The sequence below is a fragment of the Filicampus tigris genome, chromosome 3 (genome assembly GCF_054856515.1).
Source record: "Filicampus tigris isolate MCC_2025a chromosome 3, RoL_Ftig_1.0, whole genome shotgun sequence".
In the NCBI taxonomy this organism is placed as follows: Eukaryota; Metazoa; Chordata; class Actinopteri; order Syngnathiformes; family Syngnathidae; genus Filicampus; species Filicampus tigris.
This window is the reverse complement of record NC_141219.1, coordinates 625134-649519: the sequence shown is the minus strand read 5'-3', so window position 1 is coordinate 649519 and position 24386 is coordinate 625134. Positions and strand designations below refer to the sequence as shown.

Below are 24386 nucleotides of genomic sequence, written 5' to 3'. Positions count from 1 at the left end.
AAACATATCGAATTCCTTGTTTTGTAAAAATAATCTGTTTGTATTTATTCTAACTGTTTGATTCTTGGTAATTGATCATAAATTACTGGCTAGTTTGAGCAACACCGTACTTTTAAATGTTCTATGTTGTAGAAAAATGACAGCAAAACATCTGTCCAGCATGGTGCCTCACGATGGACCGTACCACCTAAAGGCGGAGACTATTCGACGACCACCTCCGTATCTAAAAGCCGTGACTTGAAATTACGAAGCATCTGAAGTAAATGTTTTAAATGAATTAGCGTTAATAAAAAAATAAACACACGAAGAAAGAATAAAAAGGTCTGAAATAGCCTCATAACAGTCGAACCCGCCCCCCCCGCCCCCCGCCGAAAAACAGAGGTGTAATGGTAGCGGCCCCAGCTGAGGCGAGTGCCTTCCATTTTAACACAGTAACGGGTAGCTGTCACAATCTGTCAAGTTAGGAGAACTCGGCGCTTAAACTTGTCGATTTGAAAGTGTACAGCACAACATAACATTATATTAGCTGACCAACGTCCAACACGGCACCCTGGTCTGAGCCAAAACAAGCCAAATAAACTGTGGCGTTAAAGACGGGTAAGTTGCTCATTTCAAGTTGAGAAAGGCTTGTTGGGAGCTAGCGAGCGTGCTAGCCACCAAGCTAGCCTAGCCTAGCCTAGCCGAGCTGAAGCTGCGTGTGCGCGCGCACCTCGCAGCTGACTGTCAAACTTGTTGGTCTTGGTTGGCTAACGCTAAAGCTAAGGTGACAACAATGCGACTAGTACGTGATGTGTGGCGCTTATGGCGAAAGGCTGGTGTCAAGTGCGACCAGTGGTAACACTTCTGGTCACTATTAATAAATTATGTTTTGGTCACTATTTATATCCGCAAGGAGGACGCACGTGATGTCAGCTATTAACGCGGAAGTGGCAAGTGTGTTCAAAACAGGAAACTTTATTGCACATCGGCACGACTACAGGGAGTTAGTGTACTGGATTGTATTTGTGAGGACTCCGCAAATATTTGCATACCACACATGTTTTTATCTGGAATTTCCCTCGTGATTAATAAAGTATCAAATGACATGCTGGGCAGATGTTTTCATGTCATTTTCCCACAAGATAAGACATTTTTAAAGCCAAATTGTTCCCCAAAATATGACCGTATTAGTCAATAATTTCATTATTCATTCTATTTGACTATTTTTTTGACAAAATAAAATTTGCAGTTGTTTACTGACACCGGTATTGCCGTATGTATCACTGTGAATAATACTGTACCTTCTTTTCTCTTTTCTTATCTTGTCTTTTCTTTGTTTTATTTTTTTATTTGTCAACATATGTCATATTGTAGAATTAACAATACGGGTAAAATAAATTAGTTGAAACAACTTTTTCATGAGATTTATTTTGTTGAATAACAGGTTAATTGTAATTAAAGGTCTGACAAATAGTCAAGTCTGGGCTTCTGTGTTTCAGATGCGACCCAACCCTGGACATGTACTTGCGATCATAGAAGACATTAAAAGTAGTTGCAGGGTTTACTCCGTCGTGTGTGTATGATTGCTCTTAGCATCCAATGACTTCTGCTGTCTGTCCGTTTGTTAACACAGGTCACACACGCACACACACTAATTCACAGCCTCCCCCGTCCTTCTCCACTGTGGCCGGAACTTAATTGTTGGCCGGCGGTGCTACTAGTCCGGGGATTACGTGCTGGCTGCGTGGCTGCATTGACTCCCTCTTTTCATTCCCGCTGCCCACTGGGCCTTATCGCCATCAATCTGACATGCTGTTTATCTGACGCTGCAGCCAGATCTGCTGGCCTAGGAGAAACGCTCACAAAGGCCACGGGTCATCAGCATTTTGATTGTGGCCATCACGCCCTCTGGCCCCCCGTCATCCCGCCAGCATCCCCGCTTCCTCCACAGGCCTTTTCGCTGCCTATGGTGTCGTCCTCTGCCCGCGTTTCCTCGGCCTCATGTTCTGACCGTGTGGTCGTCGGCTGGCCAGGTTGTCCATGTGTAGATCCAGTTGGTGTTTACCTCTCAGCAAGCGGCGTGTTTTTTGACTTCCGGCGGCTCACCCTTGTTTGTGTTTGCTTTTGCTTTCGCTGAAAGCCACCATGGCGTCTTTTAAACTGGATTTTCTCCCGGAGATGATGGTGGATCATTGCTCTTTGAACTCTAGTCCTGTGTGAGTCGCCTTTGGCACTATTTCTTGCACTTATACCGCAGTAATTGAAGTGGTTTGCTATTCGTTATGGCTGTACACTTACAAGCACAAGTTTTGCGTGTGTGTTCAGTATATTTATTGAAGTTTACATAATATATAAATTGTCGAAGCAATTTACGAATTAATCCGACTGTGTCCCTCTTGGTTGTTGAAGACATTTCGCCTTAATTCAAGAAGCTTCTCCAGTTTTGAGCCAGAAGTTTTTATTGGACTTAACTGAGAACAAAACATGACGTGACATGATATGACCAAACAAGATTTCTGGTTGTCTGTGTACATTCTCACTGATGATCCAGGTCATGCCAAATGCCAAAATTTGAAGGGAGGCAACTGGATTGTTCTTGTTTGTTGAACATGTTTACCCTGACATAAACGCAATCAGTACCCCAAAATCATGTTCAATAATTGAATATGAAAAAAATCACAAATTTACGATGCTGTCATTGATTAAAATGATAGAATTCGACGTCAGCCGCCCACATGAATGTCTACACTCAAGTCGACATCCCTCTTGCCCGACCACAAAAAAGGCCTCTAATAAACAACTGTGTTATATCATCCTCCAAACTCTATTTCAAAGGTCTTAGAGCCACAACTGATGCATCAAATAAAATAATGAGCTGACTAAGCACTTTAATTGGCCAAAATGAAGCTGCACGCACCTACCTTCAAGGCAGACCAGTTACTTCTTCATGGCAGAATTACAGTGATACAGTGATTGTGAACAAAACAGGTTTACTCATATGTATATAACCTCCCGATTTTCACTCGTTATTGTGTAAAAGACATTCAGACTTTCATTGTTGAGATGACATAATGCTGCACGGTTCCCGAGAGTGAGGAAGAGGCAGACGTTCACAACATGGCTCGGACATTTGAGCGGTCAAGGGTTAATAGATTTATTGCCAAGTTATTTTAAACACATCAATTAGTTCATAATATGTTAAAATGATGTCCGATTATATGCAGATAGACCGATAGTATGGACTTTGATCTTAAATTTCAACTTGACCACATTCGGACAAAGGAGTTTTCTGCGCTGCAGCGGCGATATAATACATAGATCTAGATCAATGTTTCCAAACCTATATTGAGATTGATTAGAAAAATCTCACGGCACACCGCCAAACAAAAATGTCGCCAAAAGTATCTGCTTAAAAAAGCATGACTCATCTCAGTTTTCTCCCAAATGTAAAATTTGGGCCTGTTGATTTGAACACTTAGCTATTACCGTATTTTTAATCCTATAGGTCACACTTTTTTCCCCAAAGTTTGGTTAGTTGCCATGACTACTACTTATGGCAGTTTGCAAATAATTATGGTGCATTACTGCCACCCTCTTTAGCGGTGCGAGTCCGAGCTCTACTGTTCTTGGTCTCGTTTTTGGTAAAATACTTTTCCCCCCAAAATGCGACTTATAGTCGAGTGCAACTTCTGTGTGTTTTTTCGTTTCTTCCTGATGCATTTTTTCACTGGTGCAACTTAGACTGCGGAGCGACTTATAGTCAGAAGTAGTGTTGTCACGATGCCAACATTTTGACTTTGATGCTATACCTGCAAAAGGTACCTTGATACCGGTACCGAAACGGTACCTCGCCAAAAATGAAAAATCAGCAAAAGCAGCAAAATTAAAACTGACAAAAGAACTTCAAATTATTATTATTATTTTTTTTTTTTATTAATTCAAAATATTGGGATATGCATCTGTTTGTAGGCTTGTGGAGGAGTGAGATAAATATCTTACACTGTTTCTTTCTATACTTGATGATTTATATTTTGTAGACTACATGCAAATGAAACTTTCAGAAAACTAATTCCCATTTATCTATTCTTTTTCAACCTCACAAGCAGAAAAAGTGCACAGAGGTTTATTGAGCCATTTGTGTGGCATCTACTTTAATGCAGTATTGAGCAGGTTATGATCATTTTCATGGTCAGATATGCAGTTGCATAGCCTCTATGCTTTTTGGACACAGACCGTTACGGGCCAGCAAATATGTTCATTTCATTGATAATGACTCGACGTAATGTTGCTTTGAGCGCGTGAGTGCATGCGTGTGTGTCTAGTCTTCGGTAGGCCGCTCCCAGCTAGTCGAATGTGTCGTCAAATTATGCAAATTGTGAACTAAATAATTCCCACTCGACTTATTTCTGAGTGAAGTGTTGTATCACAACCTGTCGCTCTTTAAACTGGCGGAGAAGGCTGGACGCCGGTCAGCGAGTTGCTTGGTCGGATTTGAAGTCTTCCCACCTTGAGCCACGGCCGTTTTAAAACAAGCCTTACAGACGTTAAAACAAGCCTTACAGACGGGCTTTTTTGCCATGTTGGTTGGCTTGCCACGGCTGTCGGTCATGTACACAAAAACGTTCCATATGGCACTTTTCGCGTCATTCTTTTCAACAAGGAGCAGGGTGGCAGCGAGCGGAGGGGCGAGCGCTTCACTGCTTGAGGCCATCGTCCTCTTATGCAGAAGGAGGCGTACACTTAAGACGTTTCCCACACGCCGGGAGGACGGGCGGCTGCCGCGGCTTTACGTGTATGTATGCCTTTGAGACAGAGCCTTTGATGCCGAGTTTGATGCCAAAAAATCACGGTACGGTACTGGTACCGGTATCCCTGCAACACTAGTCTGAAAAATATACTGTAGTATTTATTCTGTCGTATGAATGGCAACAGGTGGACAGCAGGTTAATTGTTCCTTCTCCCATCTCGGCGAAGAGCATTGAACTGTTCTGCCTGCCGCTACACGGCCTGGCAGACACAGTCGATGACCAAAGAGAGATGATTTGTACTTCTGACAGTCTTGTGTGTCTTTGCAGTGGCAAGAAGATGAACGGGTCCCTGGACCACCCCGACCAACCAGATGTGGACGCCATCAAGATGTTTGTGGGCCAGATCCCGCGCTCGTGGTCCGAGGAGCAGCTGCGTGAGCTCTTTGAGCCGTACGGCGCCGTCTACGAGATCAACGTTCTCAGGGACCGCAGCCAGAACCCGCCACAGAGCAAAGGTGAGCCGGGACAAAAGTGCCCTTGTGTCCCGTGACGGTAGTTTGCTTGTGGACAAAGCGGACGTTCAAACCGTCGTCATCTTTCTCTTCTGACACTCGACTGGCCAAATAAGTCGTGGGACAGTGAAGCCCCATTTATCCCGGGCCGTGCTTCCAGAACCACCTGCAATAAGTGAAAATATTGTTCTGGTAGAAACAGAAACAAATACAGTACTTGAGGACAAACTTAATTGCCGACTTTATTTTCTTTGCAAAGAGGTCAGACAATTTGATATGAAGACATGCAGCAGTTCAAAGGTCTTGCCAAGACGGGGTCTCAAACCCAGATTTTTGATTTTGATTTATTTATTTATTTATTTAAAAAAAAAAAAAAATTATCAGCACTCATAGTACATACAGACAGACGCAGTCAGGTGCTCAAAGAAAGAAAGAGGTCAGAGAATGGGCGGGGATTCCTTGCTCTCGTGGAAATGTATGCAGTCGGCTTCACACCTTTCGCTGCTCTTGAGCAGATGGACTGGAATCACTCTTTGTGTGTTCTCATTAAAGCAACTGTTGCGATTCACTTTGAAAGGTACAAAAACCCACTAATACCAGTTCGACAGTGTCAAATATGACATTTTCCATGCCACTGACTTGAAACTTGTTCACCACACTTGAAAGACGCCGTATGAAGTATTTCCTTGTGCCTGGTCTCGCTTTTGGTGCTGCCAGGCTATCACATAAAATCACTTTGAGGAAACAAAAAGAATACTTTTACTAGGTCACTGGGTTATTTTATCTTGTTCAGCATTTGTTGAACCAAAATGTTTGACATGAATGAAAACAATGTTGTATGTTAATAAGATGTTGAATTACTCTATAATTATCTTTGTTGTCAGTGCCAGCGCTTTAAAACTGGCAATTTAAAAGCAGCGTAAAGTCGATTTTTATAACGCCCGCCACTCCCGCGTTAACCAGCCTCATTTGTATTACTACCTACTTATCAAAAGACATACAAGTCGATCTCAAACTGTTCTAAATAGCCCTCCTGTAGTCAAAGTCTCCCGAATCCGCAGTTGAGTAAATAAACAGACCCTATACGACGGTTTGGACCATATGGCGTCATCGAGTTGCCATTTGTTGAGTGTGTATGTGTATGTATGTGCGTGTGCGTGGGTGTGTGTGTGTTGTCTTGCGGCAGGATGCTGTTTCATCACGTACTACACTCGCAAGTCGGCCTTGGAAGCACAGAACGCGCTTCACAACATGAAGATTCTTCCAGGGGTGAGTGGCTGCGGCGTCCTTCGAGCTCGCCTTTCACAGCACGCTGGTTCCCATAGAAACAAGCATCCGCCCTTCTCTGACGCGGTTCGCTCATCGTCACATGCCACTTCTGTTCCCTCAGTAGTTATTAAAGAATTTGTCATTTGAACATTTCTTAGGGAAAGCATGGTGCAAAATTGCAAAGATAACTAAGTACCCTCACCACCTGTCAATCTGTCAATGCATTTTGTGTAATTAACTTTCATTTTTCTTTGTCGGTTCCCAACCCCAAGAAGAAAATGTTGCTGACCACGACGCAACTTATAAAAGGAGCTTAGTGGCAAAAGCGAGCAAGCTTCACCTTTTCAGTGATGCTTAACAGCTCTGCTAAAAACCTGCCCTGCTAAATTGTTTTTTGGCAGCAAAAGTTCACCATTGGCAGCCATTAAAACAATGGAATGTGAACATATCCATGGCGTTAATAGTATATGGTATCCACTGTTTCAGTAAAATGTGATATTGGCTTTGTCCTACTTTTTTGTAGATCCGCTCAGTTTTGGTTAAAACAACAACAACAACAACAACAACAACAACACACACACTTGGCTTGTCAATTCATGTCCCAGTATGTAATTGTGTTCATCTGGAGCATTACTTAAATTGTGCTTTTCTTAACAACTCACGGCTCGTCGGTGGACTTGGTCATCCATATTGTAGTTATAAAACAGCAAAAACAGCCGCACAAAGCAGAGGTCAGCATTGACGTTGACTGTTTTCCCTCCTCCAGATGCACCATCCCATCCAGATGAAGCCGGCTGACAGTGAGAAGAATAACGGTGAGGATTTGCTGGGGAATCAAATTCTTCATCATGATACATTGCAACTCGATGGGGCGCTGTTTATGAGTGACTGTTGAAAAACGTAAATGAGCGTGCACTTTATGTGTGACGCAGCGGTGGAGGACAGAAAGCTGTTCATCGGCATGATCTCCAAGAAGTGTAACGAAAACGACATGCGCTTGATGTTCTCGCCCTACGGACAAATCGAGGAGTGTCGGATACTTCGGGGCCCCGACGGACTGAGCCGAGGTGACGACAGTGTTCTTGCACTCCGCAGACATCATACATGTGGGAACATGGTTGGAATATCATGAGGTTGCCTTGCCGCCGCTTTCTCCTAAGTCGGCTTTACGCGCAGACTAATGCGACTGCGCACTCACGTTGCAATAAGCGTGAGCCAGGAGCAAAGACTTTGTCAAGGATGGAGAGTGTCCAACGTTTGGGATCATTTCACACTTAAAAAAAGATAAAAGTGCCATGTATCTATTGCACAGCAAAAGTGTAGTACACAACAGCGCGTCTACGATGCTTGACACAACTTCAGGTAATTTAAACCTCATGAGCAAATTTAACGTAACCTACCACCGCTCGTCCAAATATATAACCATATATCCATACGCGTGAGTTGCCACGGCCACAAATGACGCCCAGAGACTGAAATATGCTGACTGGCTAACGGTTAGCCAGTTAACAGCCAGCTGCTAACCTGAGCCAACAACAGCCAACCCTACATTTGCTGACTCTCATGTCAGTCACCCAGGCCGGGCCCCGCCTTTTACAGTCACACACATTTTCACAGATTTCAACAGTGTAGAACGTGAGGATGGCGACCCCAAGTGGACAAATATAATGTGTGCATCTCAAATACATATTTTGTGTGGTGGTGTTGCTTTAAGGGGAAGTCAACCCCCCCCCAAGTTCTTTGCAATAATATGTTCTATGCACCTTCACTAAATGTGGCATTCTGATGAATATTGCGTTTGTGGAATATGAGTTAAGCAGCAAAATCCATCCGTTTTTAGCCATCTCAGGGGGCGGCCATTTGGTTCCTCTGCGGCTTTCTACTGCCTTATAACTACGGCTGTGCCTATCAGATATTCTTACAAGTGGATTTTTCTGACGATTATCCTACCATTTATTTGAGCGAGCGGATGAAAATTGATTTTGCACTATTAAAGACAAAGTCAACCCAAAGATTTTCTTTCACAGAATATGTTCTATGCAGGCCCACCAAAAAAACTTGGCATCCTGATTTAGATTGCGTTTGAGGAATACGAGTTAAGCAGTAAGATCCAGCCATTTTTAACATATCTCAGCGGACGGCCATTTTGCCACTGCTGTCGACTGAAAATGACATCGCAGTTGGTCCTGGCTCATGTCACGACCAATCACGGCGCATCTGTTTTGTGAAGCTGAGCCATGATTGGTTGTTACCTGATCCCTGAAACAAAACACTGGAAGAAAATACGGTACATCAGACTCACCAGAGATGCTAATTATACAATACAATTAGTAGACACCGGAAAAGAGCTGAACATTTCAGGTCGGATCAAAAGCCAGAGAATAGAAATGTGTCTTCAACCGGGTTCGAAGTTTGTTGTTTAGGATGGTCGACAGTCAAACCGTTTCTTCACATTCCTCAGTCGTGTCGTTTGTTGTCGTTGTCGGATCGAACCTCATAAGCTCTACGTCAAATGGTTTCTTCTTCTCAGCAGTTTAGAATGCAGTTATTTAAAAAAAAATCTGCTAACGTCCAAACTGTGTTGTGCACGTTTGTCCTGGTGTCAGTCCACTTCTGTTGTAGACACATGCGTGTTTTTGTGTTTCAGGTTGCGCGTTTGTGACGTTCACAGCCAGACAGATGGCCCAAGCCGCCATCAAGTCCATGCACCAGTCCCAGACCATGGAGGTGAACAGCCAGCACGCATACACATGCACAAACGTTTCTTGACACAAACAGTCACACAATTACAAAATGAGAACACTGGCAAGAAGCTGCTGGGGGTCACGACTCACGCCATCAGACTCGCCACGCCCCTCAAAGGAACACATCCAACACACCAATATGACAGTGGGAACCGTAACTACACTTTACACTCACTTTGATTGTTTTATGGTGGGTTTTTTTTTTTTTTTACAGTGCAGTGCTATTTTGTCTATTAACTCATTCACTGCCACTGACATATATTTGCCAAGTCCGTTTTTCAACATGTAGGCACGGTGGAGGATCTCGCTCAATTTCTGAATATCAAGTTTGTAAACAGTTCCCTGTAGATGGTAGTGCTTCTATACTTTGAATTTGACATCAGCACAGATTATGAAGGAGAGAAATGCCAACATGTTGCAAGTCAAAACAGGTTTTGGCACCCCACATTCGGCGTATAAACAGTATGTGTGACGTTAGATTGTAGAAAGTGTCCGTCACGAGAAAAGATGACAGTTCAAGGAGTGAATGGCAAGCATTTCTTAGTGCATTATCTGTCAATAAATGATTGTTTTGCCATCAGAGGCTCTTCCCCAGTCATGTTTTAGTTCCTCTGTAGTTTGAGGTGTCACAAAGGCAAAAAATGTTGTCGTTAAAGTCATGGTCCTCTGCTTTTTTGGTCAGAAGCTGATGTTTTAGGTCAAACCAACCCATGTCCTGTTGCTGATCACTGAAGAACAGAAAAATCTAGAAAAACACATTTTTTTTCTTGTGAAAGAAGAGAGTCTACTCTTTCTTTTGGTAGGTTTGGTGTTTCTGTTGTCACAGAACACAAAATGTTGTGGGACTGGAAAGATCAGTCAAAATGCTCAAAAACTCCCGGCAATATGGGGAACTCTGCTTTGAAAACGGCTGCAAGTGAATGAGGTAAAAACACATACGAAAAGAATGGTGGTGCGTTGGGGGGCCCTGGAACGGATTCATGTCATTTCAGTTCCTTCCAATGGGGGAAATGGATTTGCTGTACAAGTAATTGGACTTGCCAGCTTGGTCAGTAAACAAATGAAAGTGGTACGTCGAGGTAGCGCCCTATTTCATTGTGTGAGACTTTGCCTTTGTGTGTCGTGTTCAGGGCTGCTCGTCGCCCATCGTGGTGAAGTTTGCCGACACCCAGAAGGACAAGGAGCAGAAACGCATGGCGCTTCAACTGCAGCAGCAGATGCAGCAGCTCAGCGCCGCGTCCATGTGGGGAAACCTGACCGGGCTGGGAAGTCTGGGGCCGCAGTACCTCGCCGTAAGCATCTTGCGCTTCACAAACTGGTTTTCCTTTTTTGTCTTGTGCACCCACAAACAACGTGTTGCTATACAGTGAGTATCCCCTCACTCATACATGATGATAATCCTCCAAAAGTAGAAGGTAACAATGGAAATGATTTCATTTCATATCCTTAATTTGTAACATTTAATTCTCAGTCATTGTCCTCGTTTTTAAAATAAATTCATAATATGAAAAGATACCTCAATTGAATAATAAACCTGCCTTTGTTACAAAAGCCCCCGTTTAAACAGGCATTTCGACTGTAAATGTCATAAAGGAAGCACTTAACGAGAAGAATATTCCGACCCTCTGTCGCGGTTTTACTTGACTTCCTGCTTTCCTCAGTTAGCTGAGATTTATTGAGACACTTGAGCTGACACACGGACGGTTTTTGGTGACTGATTTTGGAGACGGTATTGTCTCCTTGGGGAGAAACAAGTTGGAGCTCACACATACCATTTCTTATACGGGCTTTTGAAATGTTGGAAAATATTGATTTACCTATCACCTTGGTAATAAATTACTGAATGCTTACCCCCGGCAAGGTTCTTTCTGGTTGGGAAACACTCACAGATGAGATGTGCCATTAGCCAAAACGATTTGCACTTAAATTGAAATTTAATTGTGATTTCGAGTTCGACTTCTCACGAGCATAAACCTTTATAATCGAAGAAAAAGGATAAATGTGACAAACGGCGCGGTGAATTTGTTGCTTGCAGCACTCATGTGACGTGTTCTTCTGCTCTCCCCGAGCGTGCTATTGAAGCCTTATTGACACCGTAGTTGGAGTTTGCTGTAAAACGAATCACACAACAAAAAGAATCACACGCATTGTACATTTAAATACGAGAAATAGTTTGTTTTCGATAGATTGGCAGCTTGATGCTAGCACGCAATAGAAAAGCCTATTGGCCCATTCGACATATCGGGAGGAATGAACCTTCAACTGGCGAAAGAAACTTTACACACAAAGACTTTAGGAATGCGTACAGACGGCTCAGGGAACAACACTCACGGGTATATATTCTTTCTTATTCGTGAAAAGACAGTTATATTAATTCATAAAGTCTGCCACTTTCGTCTTCTACTCTTTTTAATCTTCGTGTAAGTGTATGCATGCACCACACTGCCCCTGAGAGGCCAAATGTTAACTATTGCTCTTATTTTAATATCCAAATTAATTTCTGGTTGTTCTTTCAAGTTAAATTAAAAGTTGGGTTTTGGTAGTTGAATGACTGCTAAAAAATTGTGATTTCAATATTAATCAGAACATAATTGTGATTATTGTTTTTTGGGGGTTTTTTTCCCCCAAAATCACCCAGCCCTACTTTGTATCATTATGGCTGTCGAAGATAACAACGGACTGTCTGTGACTGTTTGGTATGTGCAGATTTACTTACAGCTGCTGCAGCAGTCGGCCTCCACGGGGAACGCGCTCAGCAACCTGCACCCCGCTTCAGGTACGCCACATCACACACTAGCCTGGAAGCGAGCTTGCCACACACACACACACACACACACCCCCACACACACCCCCACACACACCCCCACACACACCCCCACACACACCCACACACCCCCACACACCCCCACACACCCCCACCCACACACACACACACACACACACACACACACACACACACACACAGTGAATGTCCTGCTTTTGTTAAGCGCTGTGTTAACAGTTGTACGTCTCTAGTTCACAAGCTGGCCTATACAAGTGCCATCACGAATCGGAATGTTACTTCGAATTGCATTAATTGCAATTAACAACCCCCCGCCCCCCAATCCGTGTCAACATTTAGGCGACTTTCTGCAATGGAGTTGAGAAGAACTTTCTGAAGAATATTTGATTTGCATTGTCGAAAGGATGCAACGTGTGCATTCAGCTGTTATATCTGGCGAAGGTGGCTACTCCAAGTAGAATCGACAAAATCCAGGGTCATTGAGCTTTCATTTCAGAGTAGAATGAGACTTTTAACTGCATGTATGATTTCAATATAAATTCAGACCACTGGGTTATTCCAAACGCTGGCTTAAAGAATGCAGCGTTTTCCAACCATCCTTACTGCTCAGTAGTCGATAAAAGTGTGGATCGAGTAATGTGCTTTCAACACATGTAGAGATGGATGGCATCCTGTGATTGATGGTGTGCGTGCGTGTGCGTGTGTGTGGGTGCATGTGTGTGTGCGTGCGTGTTTGTGTGCGTGTGCGCACATCAGGTCTTAATGCCATGCAGAACTTGGCCGCCCTGGCAGCAGCGACCGCCAGCCAGGCCTCAGCAACCGGCTCCAGTGCCATGACTACATCGAGTAGTCCACTAAGTGCACTAACAAGCTCAGGTAAAAGTCTGGATGTGTCATTTGTGTCTGTACATCAGACTTAAAGGGGGTGTTGACCATTTTAAAACGGCTCACAAGATTTGAATGGAGCCTTCACTTCACCAGTCGACCCAGCAAAGCTCCTGAAGCTCAAGCTAACAGGTCAGCGCAAGGCTGCTGCGGTGAATGATTGACACCTTGTTGGTTAGGCCTTATGGAAAAACTGCAAACTCCCCCTTGAGCTCATGAACCCATTGAGGCCGGCAGCGCGTAACCACCTTTCTGCCACTAGAGCGCTGTTGCATCGTTCAAACTTTAGAGCCGGGAGAGCGTATACGTTATTTATCTTTCTATACAATTCTCTTGTCTCTCGGCCAATGTAACACAACAGAATATACACGTGGCGGTGTCGCGAGCCCTCGGAGGATGTCCCGGAATTTTTTTTTCTGAAATAACTGACGGCAGTGAAAAAGATGACACTCTTGTTCACTTTAAACCAGTGGAACGCGATATATAGTGAAAACATGAGTTTGTAGACATTGCAACGATGATATCGACGGCTTTGTAACAGAATCAAGGATGGTAATAATTACCACTTGAGTTTATTTTTATTAAAAATTGTGCTTCTCTTTCACTGACATTTTATTTTTACATTTTTGATTGAAATAGTGAATAATAATAATAATAAACCCAGGCCTGCGTGAAAGCCACACGTCTAATCTCTCAAATTCTTTTGGAATGATGGTTCTATCTGCAACAGGGGCTGAGATGTCAATTATTTTGTAGGTGTTGACTTTCTGGGAAAACTTCAGGTTTTAGAGAGTGATCCTAAAGTCACCCTTAGGTTTTTGAGGGATGTTTCACCAGACACTTTATTAACCCATTAAGCCCGGGAGCGCATTAGCGCGTTTCTACCACTAGAGCCGGGAGCGCTGTTGCGTCTTTCTACCTTTCAAACCGGTAGAGCGGATACGTCACTGTCCTTTTTTAGTCCAATTCTCCGTCTCTTAGCCAACTTAATGCATCAGAATATACACGTGACGGTGGCGCGAGGCCGCGGAGGATGTCGTGGAATTTTTTCGGGCCGTAGGTAGGCCAACGGCGGACGCCGTCGATCGCCGGGAGCTCTGATTAAAGTAAGTAACGGCAGTGCTATATAGACGACGTGCACGACCAGTGGAACCAGTCGAACGTGATATGATATGGTTTGTAGACAATGACGATATTGACGTGTTTGTAACAGAATAGAGGATGGTAATTACCACTTGATTTTTGTTTTAATTCAAATAGCGCTTCTCTTGCGCTGACACGTTATTTTTACATCTTCGATTGAAGCATTAAATAATAATACATTCTGCCTGTGTGAATGCCACATGTCTAAGCTCTTTCATTCTTTTGGAATGATGTTTCTGTCTGCTACAGGGGCTGAGATATGAATCATTTTGTAAGTGTTGAATTTCTGGGTTTTCAAGGGTGATTCCAAAGGCGACCGACGGTTTTGGGGAGCTGTTGAGAAAGGCGCTTTAGGCCAAATGGGTTAATGGGTTAAATGCCAAGAACGACTTTGGAAGTCCGTTACAATCAAAACATTCAGTGCCAAGGTTGAGTTCTATCATTTGATACGTTTTTTCCATTGGCAGCGTTTGAAATTGGTCCGATAGAAGATGCCTGTGGCTAGAAAGCATCTGTCGCCGAAATGCACGGACGGGTGCAGTCAGCGACCGGGGCGATCGGTCATCGCCAACGGCCTCTCACAATGTCCACACGTTCTACTTATTGGCCCCTAATCCTCTCTTTGCGGCCAAGTACCTTGACAATCCCGCCGTTTTTGCGGTTCCAAAAAACCCCAGTATGTTATATTGGATTTCATCTTTTGCCTTAAATCGTGATTTCTTTTGGACTACTATTGATTTGCCTTGTGTGCGACCGGTGCTGTGAAAAAGAAACTTTCTCAAGCTGTTTGTTGCGTCAGGCTCGTCGCCCACCTCCAGCAGCACGTCGTCCGTCAACCCCATCGCGTCTCTGGGAACGCTGCAGTCTCTGGCCGCCAGCACGGGAGCCGGCCTCAACATGGGCTCGCTCGCAGGTACCGCATCCCGCCGTGCATCCGGCGCATCTGCAGTCAACCCCCGCTCTCTTGGCATGTCCGTTTTTTCATGTATTTTTTCTTCTCCAGAATGCACCGACTTGCACAGTAGCAAAGTGTGGGTAGTGGGGTAAAGCCATTTTTCGGAACATGTTTTGACTTGATCTCTCTGTATCGCGGATATTCCGCTCTTGGGCGTGGGTATGGAATGGTGTGAGGTTGGCCGTATGATTGATGAGCTCACCTCGCCGTTTGTGCGTAGCAGGAATGGCGGCTCTGAATGGCGGCCTGGGCTCGGGAGGCCTGTCTAACGGCTCGGGCAGCACCATGGAGGCGCTGAGTCAGGCGTACTCGGGAATCCAGCAGTACGCCGCCGCCGCCGCGCTGCCGGGACTCTACAACCAGAGCCTGCTGTCGCAACAGAGCGTCTCGGCCGCGGGCAGCCAAAAGGAAGGTGAGCTCTGAGGTTAGAAGGGAGGTTACGCTTTCACGGTCAGTTTAGATCGCACATGACATGGGAGGAAAAAAAATACGGCCACATCCAAGCGACAGCGTGAGCGCAAGATGCTAATTTGTGGCCACAAATGGAGTTTGACACAAGAGTCTAATTTGCTTCCAACTGTCAAAATCAAAGTCTTTGAGGATTTTGATTTAATGCAGATGCCACAAGATGGTGGCAAAGCACTTGATTCTACTAGACAAGGCTATGACCTGACAAAGTGCAGCTCCTCCCCGCACTCCAACATCCATCTTCGGCAAGAGAAGGTGCCAGCTATGAACTTTATCGCAGACATTCCTGTGGCCAAAGATGTTTTTGTGCAAATATAGAGGATCGGTTCCCTCAAAACATCTGCCATCAGGTGGAAATTGCAAATAGGGGAACAGGGGAAACACTGGATAGCCAGTGAAGGCGAGTTCCATTTGCTCGCCCGCATTTGCTCACAAGTTATTCCTGGGAACGATATTAAACCCATAAACGAGTGTTTTGTGCGCATGTCGGACCTAGTTTGTGTCCACAAATGAGGTATAATGTGTGCACAACATACAAATGAATAAAACCGATTTTCATTCCTAGGCTGCTGGGTAAGCAAACGGAGCAGAAAGGACATTGTGTATTTCAATTTCTAGCAAAAGTGCCCCCCCATTTGCTTAGCCCCATGTCCAAGTTGTTCGTGGGAATGATAATGAGTAGTTCATGTGTAGGCTCTGCCAGTTTTGTAGCCACAAATGAGCATTTTGTTGCGTCAATATTGTGAGCACAAAGAAGTCAATTCTTTTCCCGTGCCACGTCTGGCCTTCCCTACCGACCGTACAGCGGACATTTTTGACAAGTGTTGTGCGCGTTACAAGCGGCTCCTTTGCAGGTCCAGAAGGGGCCAACCTGTTCATTTATCACCTGCCTCAAGAGTTTGGCGACCAGGACCTTCTCCAGATGTTCATGCCCTTCGGCAACGTCATCTCAGCCAAGGTCTTCATTGACAAGCAGACCAACCTCAGCAAGTGTTTTGGTCAGTTGGCACTGGTGTGCGCAACATTAAACATGCAAATATGGAATACATTCGACCTTTCATAGCATGTCAATGTTCCACTAGTGCAGGTGTATTGGCATTGATAATTGATCATGCTAAATATGCTACGGCAGAGGTGTACAAACAATACATGCCATGTAAATAAGGCACATCAGACATTTTGCACATGAACATTTTGCACTAAAGGTTCATCAACATTAAATATCCTAAATATGGTACATTCCAGGTGAATATCAACGTTAAATATAATGTAAATATGCTACACTAGGTGTATAGACAAGAAATGTGGTGTAAATATGAGACCTTAAAGGTGTATCGATTGAAGCTATGATGTAAGTCTCTTACAAAAGCATACAGCATTCAATACACAGTTGGGGTACATTAGAGGTGTATATACATTAAATAAGATGTGCAGCATAGACATTTCAAATGATGCAAATAAGCTACATTAGAGGTGTATCAACATTACATTTGACAAGTATGTCACACGGTAGAACATTCAATAGGTGTGACTAGGATCTCTACATCCTGCATTAGAGGCGAACAAATGTACTGTAATATGATGTAAGTATGCTCCAAAAGGTAGTAAAGCGATATTGATGCGCCGTGTCCAAATTAGTCACTGGAGATGAAGTGTCCCATTGGGAGGTTCCAAGCGGCCGCCGGTAACCGAGAGCTTGTGGGCGTGTGCCTCCAGGCTTCGTGAGTTACGACAACCCGGTGTCGTCGCAGGCCGCCATCCAGTCCATGAACGGTTTCCAGATCGGCATGAAGCGGCTCAAGGTGCAGCTCAAGCGCTCCAAGAACGACAGCAAGCCGTACTGAAGCCGCCTGCCGGCCGCCAGCTGCCGGCTCGCTCGGCCCGGGGAGGAGCCGCTCTGGTAAGTGCGGTGGCAAAGGTGCGGCCCACGGACTGGATTCTTCCCGTGTTCTCGTTAGTGGTTCATGCACTTTTGTTTTCCCGCCAGCGAGGACGACAAACTGCTGTGTTTTCTTTTGAACTCTTTTGTTTGCTGTGCTACCTTTGAGACCTTGATTGTTAGCACGTGTTGCACTTGGACAGCTTGGTGCCCGGATCTTTTTCTTTGTGTTTTTTTTTTTGTTGTTGTTTTTTTTTTGGGTAAATGCGCTTCACTTTCCTTCCCTGTTCTCTTCCCACTGGATCAAATGTCGGAGTCCGGCCGCAAATTTGTTCTTCTGCATTCAGCTCCGTGGCTGTGTTGGGAATCCCTCCCGAGCCACTGTCTGCAGTGAGTCAGCAATTTTGTAGCATTGTCACCCTGTATAATGACTTCGTATTGGTTCTCCCATATATTGCGTATTCCACGATGCATCTTGAGAAGTCGTCAACAACTAGAAGAGCAATATATCCCGTTACGTGATGCGCGATACCGAGAAAAGATGTTCCCTTCCCGGGTATTGTTTGCGTTTCAGGATGAGACAAATCGATGAGCGGTGGCGCAAAATGATCTCAAACTCATTCACTGCCTGCCATTTTCCAACATGTTAATGTTAATGTTGTAAAAATATGATGTTCTATTTCACTATAAGCACCAAAACCACTACAAGAAAGAGTTGACGCTCTCCTTTCACTAGCGCAGCAGTGAATGAGTTAGCCGAGTGCCGTCAACCGCCGCAATTTGCAGCGGATAGGGACCGAGTGCAAATGCGCAGTTAATTGGCGCCCCCCCAACCCCCCCCCACACACGCACACACACACAAAGGCGAAGGATTAACTATAATTGCCACAGTTGCTGCGCTCGGAGTCATTCCCTCATTTCCTTCTCGCTAATTGCTTGATTTGGATTTTTTAGGGACCTATAGTGAACTATATGGTCCATTCATATAAAAATGCTCCAATATAATGATTAGGGAGTAGGAAATGAGGAGGAAATAATTCCCAATACAGCCCACAACTAACCTCATCTGGGGTACACACAAAGATTTTTTTTGTTGTTTTTTACGCGATAGTGAAGAATGACACAGCACAGCAGAAGCATGAAAGCTATTCTGTCGCTGGGCCAAGACTGACCTGTGAGGCTTGTACAAACCGAAGGAGAAACACAAGAAGCTTGACCGTTGTCGGCCTCTCGTTTTGCGAACAGAGCAGGGAGCAAAAAGCACTCGACGCAGGATAATCGCCCAGGATCGTCTCGAGAGACGTCCGATAATTGGGCCTTTGCTAACTCTGATGGGAACGGGAAGGTCTGGCTCAAAATCACACAGATTAACCTTGTGTGGGTGTACTCCAACTTAGAATTGTCAGACTCTGAAAATGTGACTCTTAACACACCTCGCACCATAGAATCATCTATAGAGACATTTGATAATCGTGCCTTTTCTCGCTGTCATCGTAATGGGGAACTTGAGCTAAAAATGGTCCCGGTTTTGCTTATGTGTGTACCCCGGTTTACAATTGTCGCCCCCTTGCAAATCGAGGAAGAAACATGACTCTTAACACACCGCTCACCACAGGATAATTCCCGGGATCATCTTGAGAGACATCCGATAACCGGACTTTTGCTGACTTTGATTGCGGGAGGCGGTGAAAAGCTCCAAGTTGGAAATTGCCACACAATTGAAGATTTGCCGCCGCCGCATATATTGAACATTTCCATTTGAACATTTTCCATTGTCGGCCCGATTGTCGCCATGTGGTCACTACGCAACAAGCGAGTCAATCAAACCGCATCTTACATTGATTATCTTTAATTGTCTCTCGCTGGAAAATGTACAGTATATTCTTGATATCTTTATGGTCGGAGAAGGATCACTTCCACTGCTGTCACTCAGTGAATTGTGGTGTGTGTGTGTGTGTGTGTGTGTTTTTTTTTTTTAAGTACTGTACCGTACGTCTTTTTCTATATCTAAGCCCTCAAACAGCTCAGATATACAATATATCGCATGGACTGCTACCTTGACTTACCCGTGCCCCAACACAAACAAGTCGTCGTTAGCTGAAAATAGGCCGGGAGAAATTCCAAAAAAAAAAAAAAAAGAATGATTAATGCCCTCGCACATGGGAAAGGAGAGCAAGGGGGACAATCCATCGAATGCACATAGGCTCACACGCAGCTAAGTCCCTGATGCAAAATATTAAAATCCTGTGACATTTTTTTCTGTTTCTTTCTCGGGTGGGCTGGAGAGAAACAGAACCGGTAAGTCAAGGTATCAGCGAATGCGTGGACAAAAAGGAGCAATAGGAATGCAAACGTGTCGGGAGACATTCTCACATCCACAAACGTCCCTCGATGGTCTCTGACGGAATCGCTCTCGTCTGATTGGAGCTTTTTGTAGACGTGAGGCACTGACGTGTATATCGAAGGCTCTGCCTCTTCTATTTTTATATTTCAAAAAGAAAACAAGGTTTTATACTTCTCCTGTGTGCCGGGGAACTATTTATTGCCTAAATTATTTCTCTGCTGTAGTTTTCAACCACTAATGTGTCCAACGACTCCAGTGCATCTCCTGGTGTGCGTCCTTCTCACCTGTGTCGTCTTGTGTCCGTCCGTCTTAGTCACAACCTTGACGCAACTCTGTTCGCTATTTCAAAGTACTTTTTTTTTTTTTTTTTTCTTAACTCACTACGCTCCGTTCATTGGTCTCAGGTCAAACGACGACCAACGATCCGTAACCCACGAGGTCCACGTCAAAAAGGAATCAAAACGTTACGGGACGGGAATAAAGGTGTCTTTTATCAATCAACTTGTACTTGTTCCAGGGGCAAAAAGTTGTAATCGTATGAGAATAAATTCATATTTTCTGAGCGTGAATGAAATAACATTACCTGTTCATTGAGATTTAGGTGCTACTCAAAAAAAAAAAAAAAAAAAAGACAATTTGCGTCTAAAATCAAACTTTTTCTCCGAAGAATTGGACTGTTCTCATAATCAGGACTTTCAACTCATAAGATGACCACTTGATTCCGACTCTGTTCAAGAAAAGTATGATTGTTCTTGAGAAAATGTGTTCCTTCTTCTCTGGAAGGTTTGACTTCATTTTCAAAATAATTGCACCTTTATGTTTTGGGGGGAAAAAAATCGGGAAGAGTAATATAATCCAATTTATTCCAACTTTTTTTCCGCTAAAAATATGACACAAGATTCTGACTTTATTATCGTAAGATTACTCATCTCAACCAAGATCAATTTGGTCCAAAACCAAAAGCAAACATTATAGTATTCGAATGAAATTGTATTTTTTAAGGATGAACATGAGGAAAAAAGGTGATGAGAAAGTCATATTTTTATGAGATTAGACACAGTAACATTACATTTTTGTTGTTTCCTTCAGCAATTTCTTTTTTTTTTTTTTTTTTAAACAAAAATCCAGTTTTATTGTGGCAATAGTCAAGTCAAATAATTATTTGTATGAATCTTAATCACAGGAAAGTCTCAGAGGGCTTACATGCCCATAGCTGATTTTAACCCACAGGAGGACAAGGAAAAACTAAAAAAAAAAAAAAACACACATCCGGGGAAAAATGAGAAACCTTGAGAAGGGACCACAGATGGGGCAATCCCCCTTCCAGCAATACTCCAACTTTGTTTTGGTGAAAATGCCACTTCTTATCTTCAAAACATACCAGACTTTATTCTCGTAATATTGTCTTTTTTTTTCTTCGTCCTTAACAAAAATCCGATTTTCTCAGTTTGTACTTTATCTTTGTTTTTATTAGATCTTTATTCTTGTTCTGTAACAACTGTTTCCTCAAAAATACGACTTTATTCCTGTAATTTAAACTTTTTTTCCTATAAAAAAAAACATTCTCATGTAACTCATATTTTATTTAGATTGTTCGCTTTCATGATTAATTTTTTTCTTTAGAAATTTGACTACATTCTAAAAAATGTCTTGATCTATTACATTTTTAATAAATAGAACTTAAAAAAGGCTTGATTTTTGTAATATTGTGACTTTTTTCATCAACATAAAACACTATTGAAAAATATACAATTTTATTCTCGCAACATCCATTTTTCCTCCAAAAATTAAACTTCTCGTCAAAAGATACACATTTAGTCTCATACGATTACAACGATATTAGACTTAGTATAATTTGTCTGCTGGCCCGAAGAGGCCTTGGTAGCCTGATGGTGCAAAGCGCAAGAAAAGAACCTGAAAAAAGATGACTGACACTCATGCATGAGCTGTTATGGCCAGTCGCTCAGACTAGCTGACAGCTAACAGTTAGCCAGTTTCCAGCTAACTGACTCCCACGTCTCTCACCGGGCCAGGCCCCGCCTTTTCAAAGCCACACACATTCAGAGTCACGATTGCGACAGTGCACAATGTGAGGATGGCGACCCCACGTGGACAAAAATAATACCTGCACTTTTATTGTCTCACGTCCTAGTATTGCCTAAATGCATCCTAATGGATTGGTATTGTTGTTCAATTTGTATCCAATGACTTGACAAACCCATGGGATAATTGGGAGAATAATTGATTCTAAAAATATTCAATAACTACTTTCCATGTCATCTTGCAACATCCGAGCATGGCACCTTTTTGGGGAGGCGGGCGCGGGGGGCTTCTATTATTTATATTCCTTTACCCATGACGTGTGTGTTGTGCTGTGTTTCTAGAAGACTCCCTAGCATGTGACGTCACCGTCCATCGTACAGTCCTTGTCCGCACCCACCCCGCCTCTATGACGCCCCCACCAGGAGGTTTACTTGTAGTTGTTTGCCTTCCTTCGCCGGCCGGGCCGCCCCGACGACCGCCGCCCGTCGTCTCCGCCGCCGCACACCCAAAAAAGTATTTTTTATAGTCTCGAGGGTTCTGGAGAAGCATTTTGATTGACGCTCGCGTGGCGCGCCGTCGTTCCGTCGCGCCCTGGTCGGCCCTCGGAGTTGTTGTGCATTTGTGTGTCTTGACACAGTGTTGTGTTCGAGTGCTGCCGTGTGTGTCGGGATATAGAAGACACGAAGCCCGAGGCGTGCCGGGGGAGGGGGCAACATTTCATTGTGGCCACAGTTCAAAATTTTGATTTTTCTAACTTCCCCCCAAAAATATGATAATGAGCAAATACATTTTTGATCTCGCAATGCTACATCATTTCATCCGAAAAATGACTCGATTCTAAGAAAACTGTTTTTTGAGTTTTGTAGTAGAGCGGAGCCCACTATTTGCAGGGGATAAGGATGGAGCCTGACCACAAATAGCGAAAATCAGCACATAATTGACGCTCCTTATAAGTCCTATGAAAAAAAAAAAAGAACAATCAAACAACTGCGACTAAGATGGGGATTGGGGGGAAAAAAAAAACAAAAACGAAAAAAAAGCACACACATGAATATGGGGTCTGCTGCTCCCCCCCCCCAAAAAAAAGTAATTCTTGTCATTTTCTCAGTAAAATTTCTTGACTTTTTTTCTTGAAGACCTTTACTCTAGCAAAATGCAGCTTTTATTTAAAAAATGATTTATTCTTGTAATATTACCACTGTTTAAAAAAAAAACTAATTTTGTAATATTGTTTTTATAGAAAAAAAGTCTGACTTTCATCTCATATCGTTACAACTTTACTCTAGTAATATGACCACTTTATTCTTCTAATATTAAGACTTTTTATATTTCCCTCCAAAATCTCTCTTTAGTCTTGTCATATTCTGACTTTTAATACAAAGTTGATTCGAGTAATAATGCTTTATTTTTATAGTAAAATCAATGTCTTTTTGTGTGAAAATAACGACTTTTTATCTAGAAAAGATCTGGACTTAATTGCCTACAAATTCGCTTGCAGCCAAACTTAATGAGTCACTGGCACAAAGACGGACCAAGACGGACTTTTCGCTAGTTTTACCTAAAAAAAAGAAAAAGAAAAAAAACACCCAAAAAGTTGCTCGACTGCTCATTGGAGAAATCAAAAGTAATTTGAGAACAATGCCAAATTAGATCTCAGAGCAAAACACCCTGCTGAAGGGTGGCCGGCTGCATAACGAAACATGCAACTGAGATGATTTGAGACAAGTTTCATGGGGAGAACAGAAGCGTCCCTTTGAATCATTTTGTTTGAATAATTGAATACAATAATTGTATGCAAGGGTCGAAGAAAGCTACTAGGACAGTCTTTGAATGAAAATATACAGAAATGCCAAGATTTCTGTGACAAGCTTTGTAGGAAATCAAGTAGAAACATGTGATTAATCGCCATTGATTGTGCAAAATTGTGCGAGTAATTAGTTTTAAAAATGTAATTGCTTGGCAGCACTACAAACAATATAACTTTTTCTCATCATCTTACAACTTTTTCAAATACTGATTTGTGGCCACTAGATACAAATTTGTGACTTGTGTTAGAACTATTTTGTGGCCAAAAATGAGCATTTTGTGTGCAGGCTATGTATCAGTCTTGTGGCCACAATTGAATCCCCCCCACCTCCACTTGTCATGTGGCGTAAACGAAAGAACAAACAAAAAAAAAAACTTTTTGAGCAAAGGAGTGCTGATTCTCTTGTGGGGTGTTTGTAATTGAATGCTAAGCTAGGCTAGCACCTGGTGAAGCGTCGTTAGCCGACGAACGGTGATCTGGCGGAGGCGGCGTCTCTCATTTGACAGACGCCGCATTTGTCAGTCGCTCACTTTTTAGGATGCATGTTTTTATATCTGCACTGAGGTTCTTGACAAACATGTCAACTGGTTTGTATTCAGTTCTGGAAAATGAGAAATAAACTAGTGCCAAATGTTTTGCTCAACCACAACGTTTCCTTCACTGACTGCTCACACACGCACATTATTCCAGGTGTCGCATACACTGGAACCTCAAAGTTCGGATTTTATTTTGAAAAAAAAGTTTCACTGTGAAAGTTATTTCTGGAAGTCAATATTTTGTTCAAATGTAAGGCTGCAACTAAGGGTTACTCTAATGATCAATCTGTCG

General features: G+C 43.2%; 1 protein-coding gene across 3 annotated transcripts; it reads left to right on the top strand.

Annotated features, from left to right (window-relative positions):
- Positions 1-419: 419 nt before the first annotated feature.
- celf1 (cugbp, Elav-like family member 1) lies at positions 420-24207 on the top strand. Of its 3 annotated transcripts, none has more exons than XM_086026504.1 (14): positions 420-597; positions 5055-5242; positions 6426-6508; positions 7275-7323; positions 7441-7575; positions 9156-9235; positions 10383-10544; positions 11959-12028; positions 12791-12910; positions 14862-14975; positions 15238-15429; positions 16340-16483; positions 17202-17385; positions 22093-24207. In XM_086026504.1, exons 2-13 carry the CDS (start codon positions 5065-5067, stop codon positions 17327-17329), a joined length of 1455 nt encoding a protein of 484 aa, XP_085882630.1. In that variant the 5' UTR covers positions 420-597; positions 5055-5064; the 3' UTR covers positions 17330-17385; positions 22093-24207. The 3 variants fall into 3 exon arrangements, with proteins under 3 accessions (XP_085882630.1, XP_085882629.1, XP_085882628.1); XM_086026503.1 differs by lacking the exon at positions 420-597 and adding an exon at positions 1887-2195 and having other exon boundaries at positions 15241-15429; XM_086026502.1 differs by lacking the exon at positions 420-597 and adding an exon at positions 1888-2195.
- Positions 24208-24386: the final 179 nt, after the last annotated feature.

Bases quoted from the DNA above. Each gene is read 5' to 3' on its own strand.
- celf1 (XM_086026502.1), top strand. From the start codon at position 2,125: ATGGCGTCTTTTAAACTGGATTTTCTCCCGGAGATGATGGTGGATCAT. The intron at 6,509-7,274 runs GTGAGTGGCTGC...TCCCTCCTCCAG, and splicing joins ACATGAAGATTCTTCCAGGG to ATGCACCATCCCATCCAGAT. The intron at 12,911-14,861 runs GTAAAAGTCTGG...TTGTTGCGTCAG, and splicing joins AAGTGCACTAACAAGCTCAG to GCTCGTCGCCCACCTCCAGC.